We start from the raw sequence: 15,685 nt of genomic DNA on the forward strand, positions 1-15,685 counted from the left end.
GTCCCGTTATCTGGAAGAAAGCACGCCCACTGAAGCAAAAATATGCATCTTTGACTCTTTCGGTGCTGCGTCATTCACTCTGCAGTAATTACTGCTGCATAACGTTAACGTCAACCGAGATTTTCAACAACACGTCTATATTTACTTTACCTGTCTAGTATGAAGTATTTTTACTGAATTTGAAGGGGAAAATATATTGTTTTACAGCCATGCAATCACTTTCTTTGTGTCAAATAAGCCACTAGCACTTCTGACAATACTTTTTGCTGCTTCAGTTTGTTTTTAAAACAGCAGACAGGGCATTCTCCTCAGTCCCTAAATCCGGTATGAGCACACAAGCCCGGGCCAAAATGAGCAAGCAGCAACAAACATTTGTTTAAAGGGCAACACGGATGTTAATTAGGTTACTTATGAAGCAGCCATGTTCAAGTTTACACAATGTAACTCCACCTGGACCCCACCCAAATAATTCAAGCAATAGCATGTTGACAAGAGGATTTGCCAGTTAAAACTGTTCTTCCCTCGCCATGTCTTCTTTATTTTACCTGTGTGAACTGAGAATTGTAACAGTACAGTTGGAAACAAACTGACATGACACAAAATTCATTGTTGAGTTGTTGTAATTCACTTTGAAATGTGCAAAGTACCAAAGTTAATTTACACCAAAGCAACTAACAAAAAAATAAACATAAACGGCTTCGACAGTCTTCATTGTCCCCACAAGGACAGCAGAGCAGTCTTGCAGTAATGCTTCAAACACTATGGATGACTTAACATATTTTCAGTTTGTTGTCATTTCTGGTGTTTGAAAAGATCGCTTTGGTTCACAGACTTTTGTCGAAGTTCACAGGTCAGTCAGTCTGTACAAAAAAAAATCTGTTTGTGATGTTGCCACAGAAAAGATCGTCTGAACAGAGAAGTGTTTATCCTGCCCTCTGGTGGGGAAGTACAAGCTTCATTTTCATTGTTGTCACTGTTGTGTCATCGGTTTAATGCCATATACATGATAGGAGACCATCCATCTCAAAAAACCCCATTGAGAATGTTACAGTTGTCTTATTGGTACCACAGCTCTGTCTTTCAGTTAATGAGGCAGAGTGGTGATCCTCATGCTTTGACTTGCAATGGGGTACGACACCATGGGGGTGGTGGCATGACTCATGGTGATGCCAGGCAGAGGCTGCGTCATGGACACTGCCACCGGTGCCACGGAGACGGCCACCGGTGCCATAGAAACAGGAGGCGGCATCCCTTGAGCAATTGTCTGTGCAAGGGCAGCTGAAAGGGGGGTGATCTCAGGGTTCAGGTGGGGTGGAGGGGCCGTTGGTGGGGCAGCATTGCTTGGGGGTGCTGAAGGGGCACCGGTGGGTGCCACCAGGTCCTGCTGGGTGACAGGTCGAGGCTGCAGTCCAGCGCTGCTTAGGGTGGTGTGAGTCTGGGCGATGCTGTGATTGTAGGAACTGACTGCACCCACAGGGGGGGCCAGAGACTGCTCAGAGGGGGCAGGGGTAGAGGACAGCGTCATCACCTTGGTCTGGCTTCGGAACTGGGCGTTCTGCTCCAGGAGAACCTCATTTGTAGCAATGAGATTTGAAACCTGATAAAGACACACAAGAGATGGATTAGTGAAGAAAAACACACTGAGACCCAAAAGAGTACACTGACAGAAACTGCTAAACGATCCTTTTGAAACAACATAAAATACATTTTTACTGTCATCATTTCTCTGTATTTATTATGTCCAACTGCTGTCTTCTGAGTTTTTGCTCTTTTAGTGACTGTATGTGTTTTTACTAAATGTGATTATTTCACTATTCTTTCACTCTTCCCCGTGTCTTATGGTTTTACACCTCAGTGGGGTTTGAGTCAGGTGACTGAAAATCTTTCAAAGTCAGCTGCTCTGTGAATTTAAAACAGCGTTGACATATTTCTGCATGTTTAGGGTTTTGCCTCTCAAAAAATAAATCCTTCAGACAATTTAGAGTTAGAGGGCATAACAAAGTAATGCTTTTCTTTGTAGCTGATCCTGTCAGCAACTCAAGAGAAGGCAAATATCACTAAATCTTCACCAGTGATGTTTGGATATTTAATGAAAATGTGCTTTATCTCACAAAGATTTTGGCTTGACATGTTGGTCTTCAGATTGTTCTCCATCCAAAGCATTAATGACAGTAGCATGTGAATGCATCATCAGTAGTGTGAACAAAAAAAGGTACATTTAAAATTATGCAATGTATTACAATACAAATAGCCCCAACCAACAGACCTTAACAGTCATGTATATATTTGCATTCAAAGCTTGCTCAGGTATGTAAAAATTCTAATTTGTGCAACTTTTATTCTTTTTTAAAATCTTTCCATCTCTCATTCTAACCTGTTTCTTCAACTCTTCCACCCTCTTCCTCAGCAGGGAGTTTTCTTCCTCCAGGAACCTGTACTCGAGAGGACGAGGCGGAAAGGTGGCCTGGACTCCTAACTCATAGTGTCCACCTGTACTCCCATCTGCCAGTCGCAGCCCCTCCAGCCGCCGCCTCTTCAGCTGTAGAGAAGTGTGGTCCATAGTGGCCTCCAGTGACCCAGCATCAAACAGCCCACTTTCAAGCAAAGGGTCATATACAGAGCATGGGGTCCTTTCATAACGTCGCTGTCCCGCAGAACCTAAGGACAAACAACCAGCCATCCCTCCTCCACCTACTCCAACTCCTGAGATACCAGGATCTCTGCAGCCACCCAAGCTGGGGCAGCCCGTCCCCATCATATTACTTCCACCTCCACCTCCCACAAGTCCTGGCATTCCTCCACAGGCACCTCCTCCTACACCACCTATGCCTCCCACTGCATTTACCATTCCACTGGCACTTGGCCCTATAACACCACCCACTCCAACCCTGGAAGGTTCATATTCGTAGTCTTTTTTGACATGGCGAAATTTACACTTATTCCCCCTCTGGCACTCTCCCTTCAGGAAGTCTCTGCAGATGGGGACCTCCCCTCGGCTATGGGGGAGATCCATAGGGGACAAGCCCAGTCGTGCTGCAACTTTCCCTCTTAGTCTGAGGGGTAGCTCGCCTGTTTTCTTGTAATAGTCCTCATCCTCTTTAGATCCATGGACAAATCGACAGTTGGAGCGCATACACTCTTTATTCTGATGGTCATGACAGAAGATGAATTCATTCTTCTGCACTCCCAAGTCTGGCACTTCATTAAAGTCTGGGTGTCTAAAGCGGCAGCGCTTCCCCCTCTTACACACATTGCGTATGAAGTCCCTGCAGACCCCGTCCAATGCCAGTCCTGCACCTTGCCCACTGCCTCCACCATTCCCACAGCTGTTGCCGTTTCCGAGTGCCCCTCCTCCCCCCATACCCCCAGACCCAGAGACGTTGCTCCCAACACCTCCTCCTGGACCCCCTCTGCCCTCTGCAGAGCACCCTGCCAAACCAGACCCAGCTCCTCCTTCCTCACTCAGACTACCACCACTTCCACCACCACCTGACAGGTAGGAACCGTCCCGGTCAGGCATGGCGCTTGGCCGAGCTCAAGGAGAAAATTGCACTCATGGGTATAAAGGGGGCTGACGAGACCTGGTAAACATTCACATATAGAGGAAAGGAAGTCATGGATGTTTTTCCCTTAAGACAGGGCCTGCTCCTATTCAACGATCTGCAAGACAAAAACAAAAAACAAAATTAAGATATTAGTAACCAAAGAACTGCCATTATGTGTTGGGGACACAATTTGCTGTGACTGTCATAAGCATAAAAGGCCAGTGATGTCCAGTCAGTCATTTGTCAGAGACAGCGTCTTATCGTTCAGTACAGTCTTTATATTTTCCTGTGTGGTGTACAACAGCACTATTTGTCCTGAGAATCTAAAGTTTAATTTAAATATTTCTTCATCTATTTATTTCTGTCTATATGTTAATAAGTTAGGAGGTCCTCGCCTCACCCAATACAGAATCGGTTATAGATGTATCTATGATCATTTAAGCTCTACAACTACTACTGTCTTGGTTTGACAGCTGTGATTGACAGCTGCCCTCAAACCTCTGTCACATGCAAGTAAGTTGACTCTGCAAAGAATAAACCTTTGTAATGTTACTGTTAGACAAAAGGCAGAAATGCATGAGTAACCACTAGTGTACTGATGGCTGATTGCTAAATAAAGCTGAAGTTAGCGTGATATTGTCGTTTCTTTAAATTCATGAATCTTTCCCTCCCAGTCTACTGCATTACTCTGAAAGTGTTGTTATTTTAATGTAAGAATGGTTACAACTGTAGACAGCTAAATACTGACTGTTTTTGGCAGGTTAACCTCTTCATCGCAGCTCCTAGGTTCCCTCAGCTCCTAATGGCAAGCGGCTGTCAATCAAGTTAACGCAGCATATTCCAAGGGCCATCATCCTGCTTCCCCAGTTAGTTTTTTTTTTTTTTTTTTAAATAAACAGCTTAAATTGGGACAAGTATACAAGTTAACAGAATCTTGTATATACCAGGGGAACAAATGGCTGTACATCCCACATGCATCCTTAAGCACAATATTTAGGCACCACTCTGCATAGTGGTAGGAACTGGAGACATTAAAGTCAAGTTATATAATGTCTAGTTAATAGAAGGTTAGCATAGCTACCATGTGTTGTGTAAATTTGATAGAAATTATTTGCTTCTGTGTGGTTTGGCCAACTGACCAACCTGCTTTAGACTGAGGTCAAGACCACCCACTCATTTAGCATAGTCTACTTTTATACAGAGATCCTGAAATACTGCCATAAATAAGACCATCCTCCAACTTTGCTTTTTACACTGAACTGAACAAAGCCAGCATATTGCCACCCCTATAAATCCAGCAATGTGACTACCTCTGCCGCCGGCTTAATGGCAGATCGATGCCCCTCAACCAATCCATGTTCATACCATTTAAACAGAATAAAAAACATAAATAAAAGTAGAAACACAGAAATAGCCAACAATAGAAGCTGATGAATGGAAAATAATAAATAAATTCAAGATATTAATTTAACTGTGTCCTTTTTCATTACCAAAATATATTTACTTATTTTTATTTATGCATTTTTTTTATCTAACGTGCATTTAGTTATTTGTCTGTATTTTATTATTATTTGTCAGTCATGTTTTGTCCTCCATACCTCACAGCGTCTTAAATAACATTAGGAAGTCGTTTAATGCCTCTGTTGCCTCACTTGTGTGGTAAGATAAATGGTAAAGGCAGCTGCTTTTTTACAAAGTTGGTAACAGACTTATATTTGCTGGTAATAACTTTATATTTGCTAGTAATTTTGCCATCTAAGGTGTAGCCTCAAAAATACTTCCACGCATTGCTTCTCAGATCCTCAGCATAGCTTTGCTCGCTAATATCCTTCTCCGTGTCTATTCATTGATTTAGTTTACTAATAGGTCAGAGAGCAATAGGTCAAGCTGATGATGAATTTCAAGGGTTTTAAGGACAAGACAAATTACTTCAAACGTGCTGATACACTTATAGACTGCATTTTAATCGGAAAAGGTCATTAGTTAGAATATTTAATTTTCTCTTGATAAAAATTGACAGCCCTTATATTTATGTAGCACTAGTGTGTTGCTCTCACTGGAGGACGAGCAGCACCCAGTGCTTTAAAACAATATCACACAATAACCATTTGTCCCATGCCATACTAAACTGAAATGAATGCACATGCAGGGTGTTGTTACGTAAAGCTATTTCTTTCGTATCATATTCTCGAATAAGTAAGTTAAATGCCTAAAATGATGCGACGAGCTCAACGTGCTAGCTGGCTAAATGCTAATGTTGTCTTACCAGATAGCGACCAGGAGCAGGACACAGAGAACCACTGAGCGACTCCTTGCGGACCAAGCTCTGACAGGCAGAAATGTGTGCAGGTATGTCCGCTAACAGCAATAACAAGGCCAGTTATGTTATTTCTGGAAATTCATCAAGGCCACGGTACTGTTTACCACATTTTTTGATGCATCTTTGTGTACCAACGAAGAAAACAACACTTATTCTTCTTCTTTCCGGTAGCATAAGCACGGTTTAGTGCATTGCTGCCTCCCAGTGATGTAGTACCGCCATTGCTAACCCCCTTCTCCCCAGAATTGTAACTTATGGTATTCCCTGTTTACCTAATTCCACGAATAAAACCCTACTTTTCCCTTTTTCTTTTATACAGTCTATGACAATTTCGCCAGCATAGAGCGGGGAACATATCAAAACAGATTCAGGACTAGTTTTCATAATTGCCATCTCTACTTCACCAACCCACAGTGTCCCAACCCACAGTCTTATCAATTTGATCTGGGCAGTTTCCCCCTAACCAATTGTTTGTTTGTAGTGTAGCGTTTTTCGTGTGTTGTGTGCATCCCACTCTTGTTGCCATCTATGGTGATGATGATAATGATGATGATGATGATGACACACTCCATCTACCCCCCTCCCCCCCCAAACACACACATACAAACAAACACATACAAACAAACGCACATTCCGCCAATGCCATCAATCACGGCAGATAATGAATCAGTACTAAATTACCCCAAACCCCATTCTTCTACCCACCACAGTGCAAGAAGTTGACCTTCCTCCTCTTCAGTGCTCCTCTGTCCTCTAGTGGTGAAAAAGGTGAATAACACTGAAATAGGTTCGCACTTTGTTTGTTTTGCTTAAGAATACGCGGTTTAGAAGTAGATTTTAGGCCATATGCAACACTGCCGCTAAAATAAAGTGAGCTGCGTTTGTAAGAACGGCTAGAAAAAGGTCACATTTAATTAAATCTACTTTTATCACGACGTTTTATGCAGAGTTTGGCTGAAAAAAGGAGTGATATGTCCGAGTCTTCCATCTCTCAGTGCAGTGAGCTCACCGAAGAGCCTCAGGTTATAAAAACAGAAACCTGCTTAGTTCTCTTACTGCTGACGTGGAGCAATTTTATGTACGTATGAAAATGAGCGGTCAAATCGCAAGGTAACGTGAGTTGTCCTACAAAAAGTTGTTGTAAGTTCCGCATCTAAACTCAGACGTGCAGCAGCATGGCAGGGCAAGGTGTTTTCTACTGGATACAATCGTTCGTGGTCCTGCTCCTCTGCTTATCAGAAGCTCTGCCTGCAGCCTCAGAGACAAGCAGAAATTACTATGACAGACTCAATGTCGAGCCAACAGCAACGGACGGACAGATAAAAAAGGCTTTCCGAAAACTGGCCATCAAGTACCACCCAGATAAGAACAAGAGCGTCGATGCAGAGAAGACTTTCAGGGAGATTACTGAAGGTAAGGTGTCACTTTCAAAACAGATCATTTCTGCATCCTCTTAATTGGCTACATTTACTTGCCATTTTAATAGGCCTAGTTAAAACAGCTGCAGTCTAATACAAGTACCTTCATGAAGGTTTATTTTTCGTTTCAGATGTGTTGGTTCCACTTTTGTTAATGTATGAGGTTACGGTTTGTGATGCTTTTTAATTGTATTGTATTTAGAGATGTCTCCAATGTTTTTGGCTCAACGGACAGGTGTAGGAGGTCCTTTGTCCCAGGGCCATCCAGTTTTGATGGCCCTGGGACGGACTGACTTTTCTTCTTTTTTCTTATTTTTCGACTGACTGACTTTACGACCTGACTTAAAATGGGCTGCTGGATGCCTTAATTTCCTTCGGGATTAATAAAGAATCTATCTATCTATCTATCTATCTATCTATCTATCTATCTATCTATCTATCTATCTATCAGAAACATTTCTCACTATACAGTAATGCATTACCATTTTAACAGCATCACAAACTACAGCCTCTAATAGGACCAGAACACCTCCCTTTATACTAACATTATACCTTTCTTGCAGGGCTGTTGTATTAGACTGCATTAGTTTATTTAGATATACCTAACAACATTGACAGTTGAGTGTGTCTGTTATTGTTGCTTTATATCAACTAAACTTTGTTGTCTCTTCCCTTAGCATACACAGTGCTCTCCAAAAAGGAGAAGAGGAGGCTCTATGACAGTCTGGGCCATGACACTTTCTTAAAAAATGAGGCCTCTGATGACACCAATGGTGAACCTGAGCCGAGCTTCCACTTCAGTTTTGCTGACCTGTTCCATGACTTCGATGGCAGCCCCTTTGGGGAGGACGCACACTTCCAGTGGAGCTTTCCTCAGGACTGGGAGGATGAGGAGGATTCATACGAACATTTTGAACGACCTGGCCATTACTTCCATTTTGGGGATATGAATGAAAATGAGGAAGACTACCACAACTAAACTGAAAGAGAGTGCATTGCTTTGTTTTTGTGTGTATGAAATAGCCTGTATCTCATGACCCTTCTACAGTATGACTGATAATAAAGTCTCTATGTTAAATTGTATACTCTGTATCTGTGTATTGTATTCAGTATGTAGAAATTTAGCTTACTAGCCCCTTGGGAAATGGGTGAATTCTCTTTCTTTTACGTGATAACTTGTAAGTTCAATGGTTGTTTACAGGTTTGAGAGGTTGTAAGGCTAGCAGCTAGGGAACTGATTGGACCGTTAGGCCCCCTTTTCCTGTGTGGGTGTGGTGAAGTGCCTGAATTACTGACTAACACACCATTTACTCCCCTTTTGCCCTGCGCCAGCACTTTAGGTTTGGCACTGTTTTACTCCATTTTTCATAGGACCAGTGTGCACTTTGACCCATAGGATATCCTGTGCCTTCTCAGCAGTTGCAGTGGGAGCGCACTAAAACCAACAGACAAAAGATCTTTACAGCTTTAAGCAGTTTTATCACGATAAAGGGAGATTTAAGCATTCTACAAAGCAAATTAAAGACAGACTGGAAACATTTACTCCTAAGCTTGACAATGATGGTAAGTGTGCCTGCCTGAAAATATTCTTTTTGATAACATCTGAGTGTCATGTGACAGTGTTTTGCGGTAATGCTAAGTAACGTTTCTTCTTACCACAAAATGTGTTTGCATACTAGTATGAATTTACTTGCAGCTGTCTGATAATATTGATAGCTACGCTTTTTATGACAGGAAGAGGTGAAAGAAGTGACACCTACTTTGAGTGTCCTTGGTGATAACATTAAAGTTACAGAGGTGCTGAAAGACGGGGAAACACTTACCTTCCTAATTGTATCTCAAAAGGTAAGAAAAGTGCAATATTTTTTACTGTAGTAAAAATGTGTCTTTGGTTTCACCTTTGCAGAACATTACGACCATAGACCATCAGGAAAAAAACACCAGCACATAAAACATATTGTTATTTTATATGTAAAGCAATTGTGTTTTTTATGGAAGCACTGCAAACATTTAAAATAAGTTACCTTCAGTAATGACATTGTAAAATCAGCCTCCTCTGATGTTATGTAATTTAGTTGCACTTTTGCCTGTGCTAGCTGTCTGGGACAGGGGAGTACCATGTGGACCGGACCTATGATGATTTTGAATGGCTACAGCAGCACCTGTTCTCCCAGGAGGACCTGCCTGGGATACAGGGAGTCATAGTCAGTACCCTGTTTTATTTGGTCTCAATGTCTTATAAAGCTAAATAATACAATAACCTGACAATAATGGCTCAAGTTCAGAGGTATCTTGTTTGTTCAGTCATTGACAGTACAAACCACAATCTTGTGGATTCTGTGGAACAGAACCTCCTCTTGGAAGTATGTACGCTGTAATCTAAGGTTGTTTTTTTTTGTTTTTTGTTTTGTTGTTATTTTGTTGTAAATTATGTATTGAATTATTCACATAACAGAACCTAAACCTAACAGTAAGAAAAAAAAGGAAACAATGAAAAAGTTGGAGGGGTGGGACTTAATACACAATGACGGTTATAACCATCATAAGAGAGAATAAGGAAGTTGATGTCAGCTGTTTTTCTAGCTGCCCACTTTATAGTCACCAGTGCTGAAAATGATGATGAAGTGCTGTTGAAAACACCATATTCACTTCATACACTGACTTAGATGTGCTACTTCTATCCAAATTATATGGCACCATTTGTTTATTTTAAAATGCTTCTTCATTTCCCCTTTCTCCCCTCTGTGCCTCCATCCTCATTTCCTATGTGATCAGAAAGCATTTTTTAGTGCTGTCATTCTGTCAGCTGATTCCGTTGTATGTATTATGCAAGCACATGACATGCTATCTTATCCTGAGCATAAACTGTGCACTCAGCTCCACTTAGTGTATTAGTAAAAGCATTAACATGATGCATTTAAGGCTATGGTATACTCTTATTCAGGAGCCATCAAAAGAAGTTTTGGAAAAACTCAAAATCAATAGAAGATATCTTTACATTGTTTTTTAAAACCTATATGGGCCATTACAAGATTGTACTCTTTTTCTCCCCCCAAGTTTCCTCCTCTCCCTGCAAAGGCTCAGGTGAATGCATCTGTAAAGGTTATGAAACAACTTGGTAAGTGCGTCAAAGGACCACCTCCTTAAAAAAATGATTCAAATTGAATTCTGATTTAAAAGTCAAATCAATCAACTAACATATCTTGCATTTCAGTGTCTGTTCTGTTGTACAGTGTTGGGTGTAATATGTAGTGCTATGTTATGATCAAAGTGAAACTTTTCTGCAGGCTTCCTTGGTTTGGGAGAGTGGCAGCCATACCGTATAGCACTACAAACATTCCTGCGACAGGTTGTTGCACACAGCATACTTAGCAAAAATAAAGCTGTGGAGATCTTCCTTACCAGCTCAGACGTAAGTGTGTACAAGCATATAGCTTTATTACAACACAGCATAATTGTGTTAAAAGCATTACCATAAGGTGGCAATGTGATACCTTTTTTATGGGAGAGAGAGACACATAAAAATAGTTAAACTTCCACTGACACAGTGTCAGTAGAGAGAGAGAGAGTAAAGACATTTATTTGCCGAGTCTGTTGGTATCCAAACACATGTAGGAGTGAAGGCCAGTGGACTGTACCTGCACTGCCCCCAAAAGAGATGGTCTGCAGATGATTCTCTTTAGTATTATAGTATTCAATACAATATACAATAAAATACAATATGCTTCTATTTCCTGCCTGACCAACAAGCAGTAGATTTTGGGATTCTGGGGGCCATGAAGGAAACACTGTTCAGACAGAATACAAATTACATTCGCACATTTGGAAGAGCCTTTAAATGGGCCTGTTTTCATTGTTAAAATGTGGACTTTGAAGAAAGCTGTTTCTGCATTGGGACGCAACTAAAGAAACACTTTTGTCTGTAGATAAATACATTGAAGGATACAACAATAAACCTGCTGGTGAAATGTCAGAAAACAAATGCCTTGAAATTTTCAAAAGGGACCATTTGAGGGTTGTGAAGTGAGGTCCACAGAATAAACAAGATTACAAGTTGTCAGCCAACTGGATGTGCCTGCAAATAACATCAAGCAGATGAAACAGGATCTCATCGTCTTGATGCCTGAGCTAAATAAACATATACCAACTGTTTCAACTAAACCTAGGATGTTAGAAATGTTGTCAGACCTGTAACAGGGGAATATTATTCTGGTGTTGCATGTAGGACAGGCAAAATATGTCCAGTATCAGTATATTTACACATTTTTGATGGGAAACAGTGTCATAACAATTCAAATAAAGCCTAAACTGAATGATACTGCCTCTTCAGTGTATATAAATCAGAGTCAGTGTCAGTTTTGGATGTGTTTCAGGTCCTGATAATGGTACATTAAGTACTTTGCTGTCTGGCTGAGTCTCATTCAATATGGAATGCTGTATTTTGAGCATTAGCAGATCTTGCACTGGCAAGGGCCAAAAACGTCTTCCAAGAAGAGTGCATTAATTCTGAGACTAAAGTACCTAGGCACTTTATAACTGGTGTGAAAAGTCCATAGCTTTCTAATGCTGAGATATTTGTGTCTGTAATAAAGATTTCAATTAATAGCAATATAGTAGCAAGATTTTTCTAAAAATATTAAATCTTATTTCTGTCTCTGTGTGTAGCCTCCAGGCAGACAGAGAGCAAGGAAAAACATTTTCAACCGGCTGACTCAAGCTGTGGGAGAGATGAGAAAAGAAGGCCATAAGGTACAAAGCTGCAAGTCATACATACAAAATTTACAGCCTCTGAACAACTCTGTTATTTGATCTTAATGCTGTAACAATGTGTAATGTTTCTACAGGATGTGGATGACTTCTTTCAAAATGAACGTGATCATAATCTTGTACTAACTGGTTGTACCAAGAATGCAGCAGAGGTGAGTCAGTCACCTGCTTGTTTGTGGTTCATCTATTTGTCTCCCTCTCTCTTTCCTTCTCTAATACAACCAGTCATGCAGTCCTGTTTTATTTTTGAACTCATTTTCTCCACCCTTTTTCCCTGCAGAGATTCCTGGATGTGGTACAAACCGAGCAAAGTAAGAAAACTGCTGCACTTGTTGAAAGTAAACTTTGGGATTTATGTTTGTCAAGATTCAACAGTTGATATTGTTTATTAGTGTTCATCCACAGTACCAGACAAATGCAATGTGCCTTTTCTCTGTTGTTTGTGTGTTTTGTGTGTTTGCAGAAATAGCAGTGGCCTGTGGGCACTTCTCAGCTGCTCTGCATCTCTGTGTGGAACCAGGGGAGGATCCTGACAAACAGGCTTTCTCTAAGTGAGATATTAATAGAATTGGTTTCAGGCCAAAATCTGTTAATGATGAACATTGCATAGAGGTTACAATAAATTAGTGTGGTAAATTAGAATGGTAAAAATGTCCCCGTTCTTCTTGTAGGATGTGTGTGAAATTATCAGATGTCTTTGAATCTATGAAGGTAAGTTATTTGTACTTTTCCACAGAATTACATCCCAGTTCACCATTTTGTTAGCAAATTAACTGTGTGTTTGTGTGTGGGCAGAACAACATGACAAGTGTTGCTGAGAACAATGTGAGCACTCTTGGGCTCGGTCTGGACCTGGAATCACGCTACCAGGAGGCTCAGAAGGTGTGTGTTTTTGTGGTTCTGATCTCACTTTACATCTGTTTTATACATGTACTTTTACAGCACTAGTCAAAAGTTTGTTAATCTTTACTCACAGGCTTCTTTCGATGTTTGATATGTCACACTGAAACCCCTGACTAATATTCTTGTATCTTTTATCTGAGTGTGTGTTAATTATGTCCAATGCAGGAAATGCTTTTCAGAAGAATCTGTAAACTGGTGGAGTTGGAGACATCCAGAAGGAACGCAGAGAAGGCCAAACCTGTTAAGAAGGCTGCTGTGAGTATTCATGCCCTGAAGAGCACACAGATGTACATGCAGTCTTTTGACCAGCAGGTGTCAGTAATGTTTTGCTGAAATTAATCAGTTGTAGCAGTCAGCACAAAATCAAAGGACAACACTGGTGAGAAGGAATATTACATTTGTTTTAATGAAGACAGAGTGTGTGATAATTATGACATGCTTTCCATATTCATCAGTTGGAGGAGGTGAAGAAAGCAGCAGAGACAGAGTTTGAGCACATCTGTGGAGTGGCTAAACAGGAGGTAAAACAGCATCATCACCTCGAACGTTGATGAACATCCTGTTTGTTGACATGCACATACTATATGTATTGAAATAAATGTGATGTGTGTTTCCTCCAGATTGCACACTTCCAGGGTGCACGTGTGAAGATGTTGCAGCAGGCTCTGGTTCAGTGGTGTGAACAGCAGCTTCATACAGCCAGGGAGAGTGCTGAACAGTTCAACCAGCACCTACAAGCCTTCAGAGCAATGGCCTATTGATCCCACTAGCACTCTCTTAATGAAGCATCTCCAGTATGTTTTGACATAGCATGGGGTCATCCAAATGTCTCTGACCCTGTGTGCTTGCTGTAGCCTCATTTATTTGATTGCAAATGGAATCTAGTGTAAATAGAGAAATTTAAGAGAAGTGAGAAGAACACAAACATACACACTCCCACACACGTTATCTCATTCTTTCTCATTGCTCTAAAGCCCCTGTGGAAATGATGGTTTTGATATCTTAGCAGTTGTCACCTGGTAACACCATTGTATTGTGTTGAGTGTTTATTTGTACTGAACTACTCTCAAACATTTGTGCTGAGATGGTATTGTGCTGCTCTGCTCTCTAGCCACTACTTCAACTGGGGTCACGCAAAATGAAGTGTGATGAATTGATTCCCAAAGTACCTGCTTGCCTTTGTGTGTGTTTCTTACTCTAGGATCATTAATCAGTTGATTTGAGCACTCCTGCAAGGGCATGGCAACAAGGACACACTGTGCTCGATTTTTGTTTGGCTTTTGAAACTATTCTGGCTTTGTATATATCTGCCAGGATTCTCTCTTAAAATCATTTGAACTTTCTCAACATTCTCTGGAAAACCTGAAACTATGACATACTTAGCTAAGAATTTCTGCACTTAAGTACAATGTCGTCCTCTCCTTCTCTGTCTGCTGTGGACTATAGGTCCATATCTCAGCACTCCTGCGTGCTTCATCTCATCTGTTCCGGCCTGTAATCTCTTCGTTGGGTGAATAAGGAGGAGTGGTTTCCATTTGAGGGAATAAGTCAGAGAGATAGATGACTGGTCTCATAAGAAGAGAGGGTGGAGAGGAGGCTTGGCTCATTTGACAATGAAGGAGTAGATAAAGGGCAATCATGCCATGGAGTGCCAAGAGAATGTCTTCAATCCACCGGTTAGCACAACTGTAGCCAGAGAGGACAAATTAATGAGTTTGGTCCAATCTCTGTCTACACTTGGCACATTGTCCTACCCCATGGTTATATATTCTCCTTATGGTATAACAAGATATCATTACTGCATCAGCATAAGATTCCACATTGCTCACAAATAACAAATACATGTATTTTATATTTCTATTCTGCATATTTACCTGCATAGTAGGACTGTTCTTAAGCAGTTCAACACATGTAAATGTTCAGGACATTTCAGAGGTGCTCCAAAAAGCAATAGTCCATATGTGCATGCTATTGTATTTACCTGTTTAAAACTGTTTAAAATAAAGCAAAGGCAGCTGTTGTAGGAACTTGCTTTGTCTTAGTCCAATGAGAAAATGCAAACTGTGAGCTTTTTTCTACACTTTGCTAATGTGTCCTGCATCAGTCTCCTAATTTACTAGAAAAACAACATTTATGTTTATATCAGGTTCCCCCCTTAGTCACTGAAGTTCCTGTCTAGTCTCTTGATACACTCCATTTCATGTCGAGGTAGTAACAAAAAGACAATCACTCTCTGGTAGATCACACATTTAGTGGTCATTAATTCCAAGAATTTCACCATGCAGGTTTTGCACTTCATTTTTGTGGTGTATTGGTTTTAATGAGGCACAGTAAAAGTTAAATATAAGTTTATGGACTGTTAAAATGATTCAGTGGCTTTATTTCTAAGCTTCTATCAACCTGAGAAAAACAGATAGACAGAGATTACATACAGGCCTATGAGATGTGTTGGATGTGATGAACAAAATGCATTATACAATACCTACTGTAAGCATTACAAATAGATAACTCAGTATATTTTTGATAGGATTCTACATAGTACAACAATTTTCTTCCTGTTATTATTGAAAGCTGCGATGCCTCCATCCCTGCTGCTTGTCACTGCATTATACTAGATGAATTTCACAACAGGGAAGCCACATTTCTGGTGCTGCAGCATCTAACTAACACACACACACACACACACACACACACACACACACACACACACACACACACACACACACACATAC

The 15,685-nt window shown here is 40.8% G+C and overlaps 3 protein-coding genes across 3 annotated transcripts; 2 read left to right on the forward strand and 1 right to left on the reverse strand.

The window, feature by feature from the left end:
- Positions 1-432: 432 nt before the first annotated feature.
- Positions 433-5,985, reverse strand: zc3h10 (zinc finger CCCH-type containing 10). Its single transcript, XM_053315864.1, has 3 exons — positions 5,812-5,985; positions 2,375-3,660; positions 433-1,597 (listed from the first exon to the last, which is right to left on the reverse strand). Exons 2-3 carry the CDS (start codon positions 3,518-3,520, stop codon positions 1,085-1,087), a joined length of 1,659 nt encoding a protein of 552 aa, XP_053171839.1. The 5' UTR covers positions 3,521-3,660; positions 5,812-5,985; the 3' UTR covers positions 433-1,084.
- Positions 5,986-6,715: 730 nt separating this feature from the next.
- LOC128355595 (dnaJ homolog subfamily B member 9-like) lies at positions 6,716-8,366 on the forward strand. The gene is made up of 2 exons (XM_053315903.1): positions 6,716-7,278; positions 7,961-8,366. The coding sequence occupies exons 1-2, from the start codon at positions 7,041-7,043 to the stop codon at positions 8,260-8,262; spliced, it is 540 nt and encodes a 179-aa protein (XP_053171878.1). The 5' UTR covers positions 6,716-7,040; the 3' UTR covers positions 8,263-8,366.
- A 124-nt stretch (positions 8,367-8,490) lies between these two features.
- si:dkey-28n18.9 (sorting nexin-6) lies at positions 8,491-14,287 on the forward strand. Its single transcript, XM_053315904.1, has 14 exons — positions 8,491-8,846; positions 9,018-9,128; positions 9,380-9,487; positions 10,341-10,401; positions 10,571-10,695; positions 11,949-12,032; positions 12,128-12,202; positions 12,331-12,361; positions 12,514-12,601; positions 12,722-12,761; positions 12,846-12,932; positions 13,119-13,208; positions 13,409-13,474; positions 13,574-14,287. Exons 1-14 carry the CDS (start codon positions 8,841-8,843, stop codon positions 13,712-13,714), a joined length of 1,113 nt encoding a protein of 370 aa, XP_053171879.1. The 5' UTR covers positions 8,491-8,840; the 3' UTR covers positions 13,715-14,287.
- The last annotated feature ends 1,398 nt before the right edge of the window (positions 14,288-15,685 follow it).

Source organism: Scomber japonicus, chromosome 3 (genome assembly GCF_027409825.1).
Source record: "Scomber japonicus isolate fScoJap1 chromosome 3, fScoJap1.pri, whole genome shotgun sequence".
In the NCBI taxonomy this organism is placed as follows: Eukaryota; Metazoa; Chordata; class Actinopteri; order Scombriformes; family Scombridae; genus Scomber; species Scomber japonicus.

Coding starts and splice junctions, on each gene's coding strand:
- zc3h10 (XM_053315864.1), bottom strand. CDS start 3,520: ATGCCTGACCGGGACGGTTCCTACCTGTCAGGTGGTGGTGGAAGTGGT. Junction 1,598..2,374: donor TGGAAGAGTTGAAGAAACAG/GTTAGAATGAGA, acceptor TGTCTTTATCAG/GTTTCAAATCTCATTGCTAC.
- LOC128355595 (XM_053315903.1), top strand. CDS start 7,041: ATGGCAGGGCAAGGTGTTTTCTACTGGATACAATCGTTCGTGGTCCTG. Junction 7,279..7,960: donor TTTCAGGGAGATTACTGAAG/GTAAGGTGTCAC, acceptor CTCTTCCCTTAG/CATACACAGTGCTCTCCAAA.
- si:dkey-28n18.9 (XM_053315904.1), top strand. Junction 12,362..12,513: donor TGTGGTACAAACCGAGCAAA/GTAAGAAAACTG, acceptor GTGTGTTTGCAG/AAATAGCAGTGGCCTGTGGG. Junction 12,762..12,845: donor ATGTCTTTGAATCTATGAAG/GTAAGTTATTTG, acceptor GTGTGTGGGCAG/AACAACATGACAAGTGTTGC.